We start from the raw sequence: 13,013 nt of genomic DNA on the forward strand, positions 1-13,013 counted from the left end.
CTGGCCTAGGGAATTTTAGCGGGGTTTTTTAGGGGATTTTTAAGGATAATTTTAATGATCGGCCTGTTTAAATATTTCTTTTTAATTCGGCTTTTAATTATTGTATTTGTATTGTAGTTTTTATGAGGCTGTTAGCCGCCCTGAGTCCCATGAGGAGAAGGGCGGGGTATAAATTAAATTAATAAATAAATAAATAAATTCAGGTCCTCAAAGAATGAATGAAAATCACAAGATAGGTCCATGCATTATTCCCTACCTTATATTTCTAATTTTGCTGGGGAAATAATTCTAGCATTTTCATTTCTTTTTAAATATAGCTCACCCTCAAGCCATTGATTCTGCTTGTTGGAAGCTGGCTGGGAAGATCATAAATCACAATCATGTGACTGCGGGATGCTGCAACCGTTATAAATGCAAACTAGTTGCCAAATACCCAAATTACAGACAGGTGATGCAATGGTCATAACTTCAAGGATGGATTGTAAACCACTTTTTTCAGTGTTGACTTCAAACCATCCTTAAATGAATGTCTGTAAGTTAAGGACTATCCATAATGGTCAAAATGATTTTTAAAAGTTTAGCCGTTTTAAGGGACATTTGGAATAGTCCGGAATTATCCCATATTGTATGTCTACAATAAACCCTCTAGGTCACAGTGTTTCTCAACCTTGACAACTTTAAGATGGGTGGACTTCAACTCCCAGAATTCCCCAGCCAGCAAATGCTGGCTGGGGAATTCTGGGAGTTGAAGTCCACCCATCTTAAAGTTGTCAAGGTTGAGAAACACTGCCTAGGATTTACTTCTTAATATAAGGAGTTCCCTCACTTAAACAGTAAATCAAGGGCTTCTCTAATTACTGACTCAGGATACAACTGATGGATAAAAAAGAAAAACATGTAGAACCGCCCAATGTTAATTTATTCTGTTGAATAAATGCTTATAAACACTACATTGTAGCTATTTTGCAATTGCTTGGGTGAAATAAAGAGCTTTATAATTACTGACAGGTCATGCAAACACGATGGGACAGACGTTTAGTTCAAAGGACCATCATTTACACTTAATTTCAGTATATTGAGATTGTTCCATCTCTTGTACAATAGCTGACTCATGTTAGAAGCACTGTTTCTGTCAGAAGCATTTCTGGGACTTTAATTGCAGCAACATGAATGTTAAAAAAAAAGATGTTTATTTGCAAGCTCTGTTTGATCATTACAATGCTGAAATATTTCATCTTCTTGATTGTATTCCATACCGGATCTGACTACTGATTAAACTGTCTGCTGCACCACTTTGTGTTGGACTATCTAATGAGTACTAATGACTAAGTTCTGATCCCAAACTAGCAAAATGCCTGTCAATATGATTCACACTGTGTTCATGGGGAAACTAGATGCACAGACTGCAAAGACATGGTTTTGTGCTGCCAATTATAGACACAGCCAGCTTCAGATAATGAACTCAAGATATTTGCTGCAGTCGTAAATCTTTCAGCAAAGAAACACAAAGCTCACTCCAAAGTAGAAATGTAGAAAGCAGGCATAACAGCTCACTTTGGTAAGAGACCTGAGAGACTAATCTCACATTCAAGAAGATTACATACATAATAGGTATGTTCTGGATCATGTTTGGTATTTATTGGGTTAAGTGCTGTCTCCTTAAGAGATGGCTTATGGGAAATGTAGTTTTAGCTAGTTAGCTATCTCATGTTAACAGGTCAGTAGTAGGAGGAGCCTCTGAGCTCTTTTCAGGACATACTGGCTACATGCCAGTTTGGGAATGCCTTTGTTTCATCCAGCCTCCTGGCTCCTAGCCACACGACTTGGAGGTGCTATGCCAACATGTGAGTCTTATGCAGAAGAAGAGGGGAAAATCCATCATCAAATTACTGTTCTGTCCCAGACAGAATAGACTACTTTAATCCCATCTGAAACAGACAGATAACTCAGCAGAATAAGCAAAGAAATATCGCTTTTATGTAGAGATACATCCAGAAACATATTTCAGCAATATAGCTCATTCCACAGGTAATTTGATGATGGATTTCCCCCTCTTCTTCTGCATAAGACTCACATGTTGGCATAGGACCTCCAAGCCGTGTGGCTAGGAGCCAGGAGGCTGGATGAAACAAAGGCATTCCCAAACTGGCATATAGCCAGTATGTCCTGAAAAGAGCTCAGAGGCTCCTCCTCCTACTGACCTGTTAACGTGAGATAGCTAACTAGTTAAAACTACATTTCCCATCAGCCATCTCTTAAGGAGACAGCACTTAACCCAATAAATACCAAACATGATCCAGAACAAGGTAGGTAGATAGATTTATATATACAATAGGTAGGTAAGCAGGGAGAGAGATATTTCTATCTATAGTAAATAGGTAGATAATATAGATTAGGTTAGATAGATTAGGATTGATAAACAAATTTATATATATAGTAGGTAAATAGGCAGGTGGTTAAGTATATTGGATAGATAGATAGATAGATAGATAGATAGATAGATAGATAGATAGATAGATAGATAGATAGATAGATAGATAGATTAGATAGATAAGAGAGAGAATAGAGAGACAGACAGACAGACAGATAGATAGGATAGATGAATAGATTGAATAGATAGATAGATAGATGGATGGATGGATGGATGGATGGATGGATGGATGGATAGATAGACAGACAGATAGATATATATGATACATAGAGATGTATGTATAGTCTAAGGTTGCAAATAATCCATCCATAGCATACAGACAGAGCCACAGGTGGAATATTCATTTGAACATGTTTTGCACAAAGAGCTAGCCACAAGGGCCATCTCTTTTACCTAGCCCTGTTTATCTGTTTGATTAACTGGTTGTCTCGTCTCTTTCTTTCAAGCAGAGCTTGACTTCCGTTGCTCTTCTTAATTTGCAACATGTGGCTGGGTTTAGGACCTTGCCTACCTCAGGTTCTAGGTCAGTTAGTCATCCTGCATCTAGGTCCCCTTAGATGGTCAAGTTCTTCAACAACGTCCTGTAGGCAAGCTAAAGCTCCAACTAACCGTTTTGGTTTTTTTTTTCATTTTTAAATATGAAGGCTCAGACTGATCCCTAACAGACACCCTCATTGTAACATTTTATGATTATAAAGCTGAAGGGGAAAAAAAGAGTGGGAGGAAAGCTATTCATCTTTTCTTTTCTCAGGGAAAAAAAATGCCTTAGAAGCAGTGGCAACTCTCTAGAATAGCCTAATTTTTGCACACATAATTATCAAATTGAATTACCAAGTTCAGGGCGGGGCAACATTTATGTAATCAAGTAGAAAACTTTTTTTAAAAAAAGAAAAAAAGGACTTGGAGGCTGAAAGGAAAATGGTTGACAGGACCAATAATTTCTGGCCCTTTAAAAATGGTTATTTGGGGGGGAATAAACCATAAGCAGATGTATTAAAACAGTTTGATTTGCTGGCTTCCTGTTCTGAACCATATAGCACTGCCTGCTTTATGAAGGCAAGAGGCACCAGTGAGAGAACCCAGAAAAATTATGAACAATTCACTCCTACCACTAATCTCCCTCATTTATCAGCAGGAAGACTCAAATCCGGGAAACCCCCCCCCCACTGGCACAACATCTGCCCAACAACTTTAACATCGATTCCCAAAGGAAAGCCAAATGGGTCACTGAAGGCACAGAGATAGAAAGACATATAAAGAGCCCCCCCCAAAAAAACGGTGCCAGGCTTTGAACTACCACGTCAGCCATGGACAATCCTGAATAGGATTCACACCTCATACAGCGTCTGTCAGGACTCTCTGTATAAATGGGGCATATTCTCCTCCCCTCAGTGTGACTGCAGGGTCCCCCATCACACTGTAGATCACATTGTGACTGGCTGTAAACTGAGGGTATATACCAGTCCAGTATCTGATTTTTTTAAAAATATAAATATGCTGCGCTTCAATGGTTATATAGCCTAGACCAGGGCTCTTCAAACTTGGCAACTTTTAAGACTTGTGGACTCCAACTCCCAGAATTCCTCAGCCAGCGCTAGGGCTGGCTGAGGAATTCTGGGAGTTGAAGTCCACAAGTCTTAAAGTTGCCAAGTTTGAAGATCCCTGGCCTAGACATTGGTACTTGAACATAGATCTTTTTAAACATTTATATTTTATTGGGTTCTACTAATCTAGACGAAATGTTAATATATATTGCTAGTCCATGTACGATATGCCATACCCTAAACAAATAAATAAACTGAGGGATAAATAGTGTTGGAAGAGTTAGAACAGGAAAAACCCATTTTGCTCCTTAGCTGGTTTAGTCATGATGAAAGGAGGAAGTAGAACCACAGAGATAAGACTTGATGAGCGTTCCTACTTATAAGAAGCTCTCCCTGAACCTCCACAGAGCTAATCTCTCCAATTACAAAACAGAAGTTTTATGAATCGATGTTTAGAACTTCTAAGCAGCATCAAAAGGACGTTTTAATCCATGGGGAAGTATTTTTTCTTTTGGCAGAAACACCATCAAAGCCCCACATGGCAACCTCCTTCAGTATGAAAACTCAGCTTTTTCAAAAACACCTACCATCCAGGTCCAAGAAAATCTATCTCTTGCAGACTAAGTTCAGCTTGTTTTTATAATGTAGCAATGACACACTGTTTGCCTTTCCCACGGGGTGTTTGTATGGATCTCCACTGAGTGGAATAATACAGGAGAAGCACTTTGAAAATCCAAGGCCACTGCAAGAACCAAGACCCCCTGAATGGTGAAATATGAGCTACTTAGGCAATGTTAAGGCTGGGATACAAAAACACGAAGAAATTGGGAGAATTTTTCCTAATAGTGAAAGCTCTACCTTTCTGCTGACATCTGACAGGTAAACCATTCATTCAATGTTACAATAGCACTGGAAAAAGTGGCAGGACTGTTTTTCACACTTACAACCACTGCAGCATCCCCATGGTCACATGATCAAAATTGAGATATTTGGCAACTGGTGTGCATTTATGACAGTCGCAGTGTCCCAGGGTCACGTGATCACTTTCTGCAATCTTCTGGCAAGCAAAGCCAGATTCCACTTAACAAACCTGTTATTTGCTTAACAACTGCAGTGATTCACATAGCAACTACAGAAAGAAAGGTTGTAAAGTGGGGCAAAACTCACTTAACATTTGTCTTGCTTAGCAATGGAAATTTTGGGCTCAATTGTGGTTGTAAGTTGAAGACTACCTGGGCAGGTTTTCTAATTATTATTTTTGCTCTCCAGATCAAATTAACAACTACCAGTTGCATTTTCAGGGCTCATCTGGTAACGATCTTAAATCAGTGCGCCCAGGTAGAATTGGAAAAGAAGACTTAATAAATAGTTCCAAAACTGAACAAATTAAACAGTCATTAGGAAGAACTCTCCCCATAAGATTTGCAGGGTTGAAAATGACAAGTGATCCATGATATCCTATTGATTTTCATGCACAGCTGAAAAGTTTTGGCTTCCTGTATAAAAAGCCTTAAGAACTACATACAGACTATCAAGATACATCTGAGGCAGCTAGACGAAATAATTAAAATAGCCCATCACAACATGCAAGGGTGCAGGACTGAAAGAGCTGGGAAATGGAATAGGGCAGGGATTCTTCCAGGTTTCAACTTCCAGCAGAGAAGTGAATTTTGGGAGACCCTGAGAATGATAAGCAAACCAGAAATACAAACCTTTTGAATTCCCCCCCCTGCACTATTTTTGATGTTTGCATTCCTTGGAGACTGGCAGGCTCATACGTGTATTATTTTAAGCTTTTCCCAACCATTCCTTTTTGCACAGCAAGTCAGAATCTGCTGAGTATAACATTGCTGTCTCGCCTTTAAACCTGGATAGCCATTTCAGTCTGGCCAAGGACCCAGTTTCATTCAAGTTCCTCGCTTGGGAGAGGCTGGGAACCAGTCTGTTCCCACACAACCTGGCATCAGAAGGAGTGTTAATGATTTGGCAGAGAATGGCTGCCTAGACTTTCATAGCAGTGACATATTGGCCTAACTATAAGGGGTTATTGGGGTTATAGGGGCTAATGTTGGCTACATTAAGACCTGTGAATGGCTGGCTGGGGAATTCTGGGACGTGAAATCCACAGGTCTTAAAGTTGCCAAGGTTGGATTCCCCTGGTTTAGAGGAAAGTCCCCCCTGGTTTAGATGGGGTCTCATCTTTCATGGATAGACTCTAGGACCACATCAATCTGATCCTTTGATTCTGCAGCATTACAGTTTAAATAAACAAATGATTACCTCTTTCTTATTCAAATGGGAAAAGAAGCCCTTAGTTTAGCACAGCACTTGGAAGATGAACATTTCTTATATTCCTTTAATAATTCCCTGAGAATAGCTGTCCTAACTTTTTCCCCTTCAAGCATGTAGCTTGTGAAGAACATTCCTCTGATCTTGATCAATATATTTCTGGGTGAGAATGGAAAGCCTGTAGAGTACATGTTGGCAACTCCAGTTCATTTTGTTGCTGTTTTTTGGCTATCTTTGCAAATAATAAAGGTAGTCAAAATTGAACTGATGTATAACAAAAAGAAATAAAAATATGAATTTTTAAAGTTTATCCTTGTGGTATGTAGAGATGTGCTTTATTTCTTTATCCAGAAAGGATTACTTCATTACTATGATTCCCAGTTTTGGGCTGCAAGAATCTGAACAATCCCTAGATGGCAACAAAGAGATTCAGAAAGCTGGGTCTTTATTGCCATCTAGTGGTCCACTCAGTTTTTGTAGCTCAGGTTCAGTAACTTGATAGCTAGTTCATTAATTAATTCCATATATTGACCATCTCAGTCGGAAGAGATTCTACTTTTAAGATAACGTTAATATATCAAATAAAAACACAGGTAATCCTCAAGTTACAAGCACAAGTGAGCCCAAAATTTATTTTGCTAAGAAAGACATTGGTAAGTGATTTTTTTACCCCATGTTACGACTTTTCCTGCCACAGTTCTTAAGTAAATCACTATAGCTGTTAACTTAGTAACATGGTTGTTAAGTGAATCTGGCTTCCCCATTGACTTTGCTTGTCAAAAGGTTACAAAACATGATCTCTTGACCCCGAGATATGGCAGACGTCATAAATATGAGCCAGTTGCCTAGCGGCCAAGTTTTGATCACATGACCATGGGGATCTGCAATGGTCATAAGTGTCAAAACTGGTCATAAGTCACTTTTTTCAGTGCTGTTATAACTTTGAACGGTCATTAAATGAGGACCATGTAAGGCAAGGACTACCTGTAATCATGATTCTGGTGCTAAACAGTCATACAATTGGCTCTTAAGGACTTTCTGAAAAAGGCAAGTCTTTGCCAGCCTTGGAAGACCATGAAAGTGGGAGTCAGCCATGCTTTGGAGGTGGGCTGTTCCAATGACAGGGAGTTCCCAAGGAGAACAGCCATCATATGTCATCTTACTGCTCCATTCCAGAAGGGGATATTTGGTAGGTAGTCCTTGTCCACCCAGGTTGGGTGTTCAGAATCTACTTGAGCAAGGAAGTCTCTTAGATACTTAAGCCCAAGGACAACAGAGCTTCATAACTAAAGAACTGCTCTCACAATCAATGAAGCTGTAACAATGGCAAGTACTGCCCAATAAGCACACGGACTACTATATTTGGACCTGCTGAAGCTTCCAAGCATTCTTCAAGGAATGACACATCTAGAATGAATTACAATAATCCTATCAAAAGATGATGAGGTCATAAGTGACTCTCCTCAGTGCATCCTGCTGCAAGGAAGGGTTGATTGCAACTGATAGACTAGCCCAGCGGCCTTCAAACTTGGCCCTTTTATGACTTGTGGACTTCAACTCCCAGAATTCCTCAGCCAGGCACGCTGACTGAGGAATTCTGGGAGTTGAAGTCCACAAGTCATAAAAGGGCCAAGTTTGAAGACCCTTGGACTAGCCAGAGTGGATAAAGGTCCTCCTACCATTGAGCTAGGAAGGACCTCCATGTTCTGTACTTGCCCTCTCTCAGGGACCACCATCCTGTCAAGCGTTACATTTGGTATTATCCTGGAATAAGCTGCTTTCTGAATTAGCAGAGATTTAGTCTTGAAGATGACTATCTGGAGCTTGGCTCAGGATAAATTCAGACATCATATTATTATTATTATTATTATTATTATTATTATTATTATTATTATTATTATTATTATTATTATTATTATTATTATTATTATGTGACCCACCCAGAGTCATTTGTTCAGATGGGCGACTACAGAAATCAAATAAATAAAATAAATATCCGAACTATTATTTATATTCTGGGCATATTAAACCCACACTGGATTGCTTGTTGTTGCATTGCTTTGGGGAGACTCCTCCTACTGCTCCTCCCTCCCTCCCTCACAATATGGGATGATTATCCTAGGAAGGAAAGTAGAAAGCTAAGTTGGTGGTGGGACAATTCTTGATTTGAGGAATTCTGGGAGTTGAAGTCCACAGGTCTTAAAGTTGCCAAGATTGGACACCCATGAGATACAAGGAGAAACAAAAAAAAAATGACCCATTTGGGAGAGTGTAGTAAATTTTGAACCTAGCTAGGTGGCAGCAATTAGCTGATTTTGGCTGAACTTAAAAAAAAAAATCCCCATGGAACCTGGTTAGTATTTGGATTAGGTCATCTCAGAACAGTAAACTAGAGGAGAAATTTTTCAAGAATCCTGGCAGTGGGCCATGGCTCTTACCTTCTGGACCATTGCCAATTACATAGTTATGCCCTGAAGCCACTAGTTGAGGTGGATTTGAAGAAGACATCAAATTATAGAAAACTTTGAAAAGAGGACTGAAAAGACATTTATGCTGAGGCCTGTCTCACTGTGAATGTTTTTTAGTCTTCATTGTTTTAGATAGAAACTTCTCTGATAACTTAAGCATCACCTTGCACTGAGTTTGAGAGGAAGCCTACGGTGACAAAAGTTCTTAAATGGATATCTCCTGGGACTCTGCACAAATTAAACCTAGTCTTGTTGTTTAGGCTTTTTAGAGCTATACATTGTTCCGTCCTATTCTCTGTTGCTGAGTAATTCTGCTACTAAGATTATTTTTCTAAGTAGAAATAGACCCATAGACAAAACAAGTATCTCAGCATAAAGTGAGACAAAACAAGTATCTCTGCACTGCATAAAGTGAAACTATAGGACAACTGAAGATGATCCATGAGTTCTACGTCTACAAATACTACCACATATTTTCCCAATCTGGGTGCTCTCCCAGTCTCCAAAGCCCAGAATTCCCAGCCAGGAAACCATTGCTAAGAATTCTGGGCATTGGAGCACTGATGTCTACCATTTGCCAGGTTGAAATAGACAATTTTAATTAAGTAAGAATTCTTTTGCATCCTCTTCTGTAAACACACTAAAATATAAAACAAATTCATAAGATACACTGACTATATAAACAGATCTTTAAAGAATAGTTGAAGAAACACCACAAAAATACACACATATTAGATTAGGGTGGACCTAAGGTTTCTTGCTCTCTGAGACCTAAGTATAAAATTGTTCTCATCTTCATACCACAGACAGAAATTAACACAATTCACAAATGGCTTCTCCTTTAATACTGGCAACAAGTTAGAATCCTCCATCCTAGCTTGTTAGCTGGTTAGGATTGGCAGTGCAGTCACAGGCCTCCAACAAAAGCCATGAAGATGTCACATACATCAGGATGTCATTTCACCAGTGGAACAAAAGATGTTATTTATGTCAATTGCATCTGGCATATGCAATTAACATTACTTCTTTGATGACATCATGATGCAGATGAACTAGAACTAAAACAACTGTGGCAAAAGAAAGCAAAGGTAGTACCAATAGTCATAGGGGCCATGGTTACAATCCAAAAATAACTGGAGCATCACTTGAACACCATCAGCATTGACAAAGTCACCATTAGTCAATTGCAAAAGGCAGCTTTACTCAGAACAGCTTACATTCTATGACGATAGCTGTTAACACCATCAAACATCCACATTTGCCGATCCCAGGTCCTTGGAAAGGACTCGATAGGTAGACTAAAATGGCAAATTCCGTCTCAACATCTGGCTGACTGTATGGCAAACAATACAACATCAGCAAAAATACAGCCAGAACCCCTTCATCCTTTATGTTGGGACATTTTTGCATTGTGAGGCTGCTCTGTAGAACTTGTGGTTTATTTCTGCAGTGCACAAACACAATATGCAGCCAACTCAGAAAGAGTCCCACCCTTTAAACACTAAAATACCCACTGTGGCCTCTGAAAACTTAGAAGTAAACTGAATAAGGTCATTGCCAAGAAGAAAGCGCTCTGCTATAGTGCGTCATTCCAAAGATGCAGAAATGTATTCATTCCCTCTAATTGTACTCTTGAGGAAGAGAAATTGCCTATGATGCTGTAATTCAAACATGCCATGACTAAAGATAACGACTTCCACGTAGTCTTAAAGAGATTTTGATCAGCTTCAGATTGTACATTTGGAGCAGACTTATCACTTTTCCAATTTGGTGTGTCATGATTTTTTTCTTTCATGGAGTGTTACCTTTCCCCCAAGCTTCTATTTTCTGAAATAGCAGAGAAATTATCACCCTGGGAGCGGAATACTAATATCACATTTCCAAAAAAACCATGGATTCATACAATTGTGGAGTTGGAAGGAATCTTAGAGGTGGTCTGACCATTTTCTGCCTCTATGCAAGACCCACTTACAGCTTCTTCCAAGAATCACAGAATCATAGGATTGGAAGGAACCTTGGATGTTTTCTAGTCCAACCTCTGCCCAAGGAAGGAGTCCTTATATTATCCCAGAGAAATATGGGTGGAGTTGGGTGGAGATCTTCCTTTCCATTATGTTGTCATGCAGCATATGTTCTGCAGTAGCAAAACATACAATATGGAATTATAAAACTGAAAGGGATCTTAGAAGTCCAACTCCCTGCTCAAGGCAGGAGACCTTATGCTATCATGGTCAAATGGTTGTCCAAGCTTTTCTTGAAAACTTCCAGTGATGGAGCACCCACAACTCTGAGAGGCAAGCTGTTCTACTGATGAATCATTCTTAGGAAATTCCTTCTTATTTCCAAGTTGAATTTCCCTCTGACAAGCTTCCATCCCTTACTTCTTGTCCTGTCCTCAGGTGCAATGGAGAATGAAATGACCTCTCTTCCGTGTGATAGCTCTTCAAGTATTGGAAGACAACTATCATGTCTCGTCTAATCTTTTGTCTTTAATAAGCTACACATACCTAACTCCCTCAACCATTCATCATATGATTTAGACTCCACATTCTTGATCATCTTTGTTGTTCTTCTCTGCACTCTTTCTAGGGCCTCAGCATCTTTTTGGAATTGTGGTGACCAGAACTGAATGCAGTACTCCAAGTGTGGTCTCACCAGTGAATGAAGCGGTACTATCACTTCCTGTGAAGAGAAATGGCCCTCCTGCCTCTGAGATCTCTAGCAAAGAAGAACCCCAACTTCATGTGGGGGCCTGTACCACTGGCTGACAGCTCATCCATTCAGGAAGTTCATCCATTCAAGAAGTTCATCCTGACATTTGTAGACAAGTGGAAAAGCAATGGTGAACTGAAGACAACTACACAGAAAGTGGAGACAATGATTGTGGAGAACAAGGAGCTGGGAGATATGGACCATCTTATTGTAATTCTTCTCTGGACCAGGAAGAGGATTCAGATCACCCATTCTCTATATACGAGGGCAATTCGGAAATAAACCTCCGTTTGGTTATCAATGACAGACACTCACAGATCCAGAACTTTTATTATACACATTAGAAAACTACAACATTACTTTACTTTTTGACATAATTACTATTCAAATTGAGGCACGTCATAATGTCTTACAAGGTTTGAAATTCCTTAGTAGTAATCGCTTAGCACCAAATCTGGGCTATGGGAGGGGTGATCAAAAACATCCCAACAGAACTGCTTCAAAGGTTCTTGGGTGCATCTAACGGTGTGCAAGCGAGCATTATCGTGAACAAACACCACACTGGAATTGATGCCATAGAAAACCCTGCCAAATGTGAAGATGCCAAAGGAGTACTGCTAGTGAAGTTCATGGAGCATGGTTCGACCATCAATTCAGAAGTCTACTGTGAAATGTTATGAAAACTCAGAGGAGCCATCCATAACAAGCGTTGGAGCATGCTGACTTCTGGTGTGGTGTTGGTTCACGGTAATGCTCGCCCGCACACCGCTAGACTTTTGAAGCAGTTCCATTGGGATGTTTTTGATCACCCCCCATAGTCCAGATTTGGCGCTGAGCAACTACTACTAAGGAATTTCAAACCTTATAAGATATTATGATAAGTGCCTCAATTTGAATGGTGATTATGTCAAAAAGTAATGTAATGTTGTAGTTTTCTAATGTGTATAATAAAAGTTCTGTATCTGCGAATGTCTGTGATTGATAACCAAATGGAAGTTTATTTCCAGATTGCCGTCGTACAGTTCTTCATAAGAAGAACATAGAACAGTGGTCTCTGGAGGGTTTATACCTTTAGGAACTGAGGGACCACAATTTTTGCCCAAGATACAATTAGGAGCTTTCAAACAGACACTGGGTTTGCATATTTTCTCTCTTAATCCCTTCTGGGAATTACTTATTAACAGGTGGTTTTGTTTTGTTTTTTGGATATTCAGAAAGGCAAATTTGATCATACTGGGTGAGTCTGAAAAAAGTTTTATGCAAGTTTTAAAGACAGAAATATTTTTATTTTGGCATAAACAGCAAAAGGGTAATTAGAATGTTGAGTTTGGAAAGTTATAGATGGATTAAGGGACCAGATAGAATTGAAATAAAACTTTNTCTAAAGAGAACCAGAAAGAAATAAAGATTATCACAAAAGGACAAGAGGCTCATTAATGCAAAATGGAACAATATATTCTAACTGTGGAGGCTTCAAGCATATTTGGGAACAAAACATGCAGATGTTTCTGTCAAGATTGTCTGCTAGTATAAAAATGGGACTTAAAGAGGTTATAGAAATGATCTCAC

General features: G+C 39.3%; 1 protein-coding gene across 1 annotated transcript in view; it reads right to left on the minus strand.

Annotated features, from left to right (window-relative positions):
• The window catches only part of LOC107292021 (ras-related and estrogen-regulated growth inhibitor-like), a 60,918-nt gene extending 49,627 nt beyond the window's left edge, over nucleotides 1-11,291 (minus strand). The window contains exons 1-2 of the mRNA XM_015821083.1: nucleotides 11,240-11,291; nucleotides 8,703-8,786 (exon numbers count right to left, since the gene is read on the minus strand). Coding sequence (XP_015676569.1) covers nucleotides 8,703-8,786; nucleotides 11,240-11,291 — 136 coding nt within the window. The remainder of the gene's footprint in view (nucleotides 1-8,702; nucleotides 8,787-11,239) is intronic.
• Nucleotides 11,292-13,013: the final 1,722 nt, after the last annotated feature.

The sequence above is a fragment of the Protobothrops mucrosquamatus genome, unplaced genomic scaffold, assembly GCF_001527695.2.
Source record: "Protobothrops mucrosquamatus isolate PMUCROS unplaced genomic scaffold, P.Mucros_1.0 scaffold1246, whole genome shotgun sequence".
Lineage (NCBI taxonomy): Eukaryota > Metazoa > Chordata > Lepidosauria > Squamata > Viperidae > Protobothrops > Protobothrops mucrosquamatus.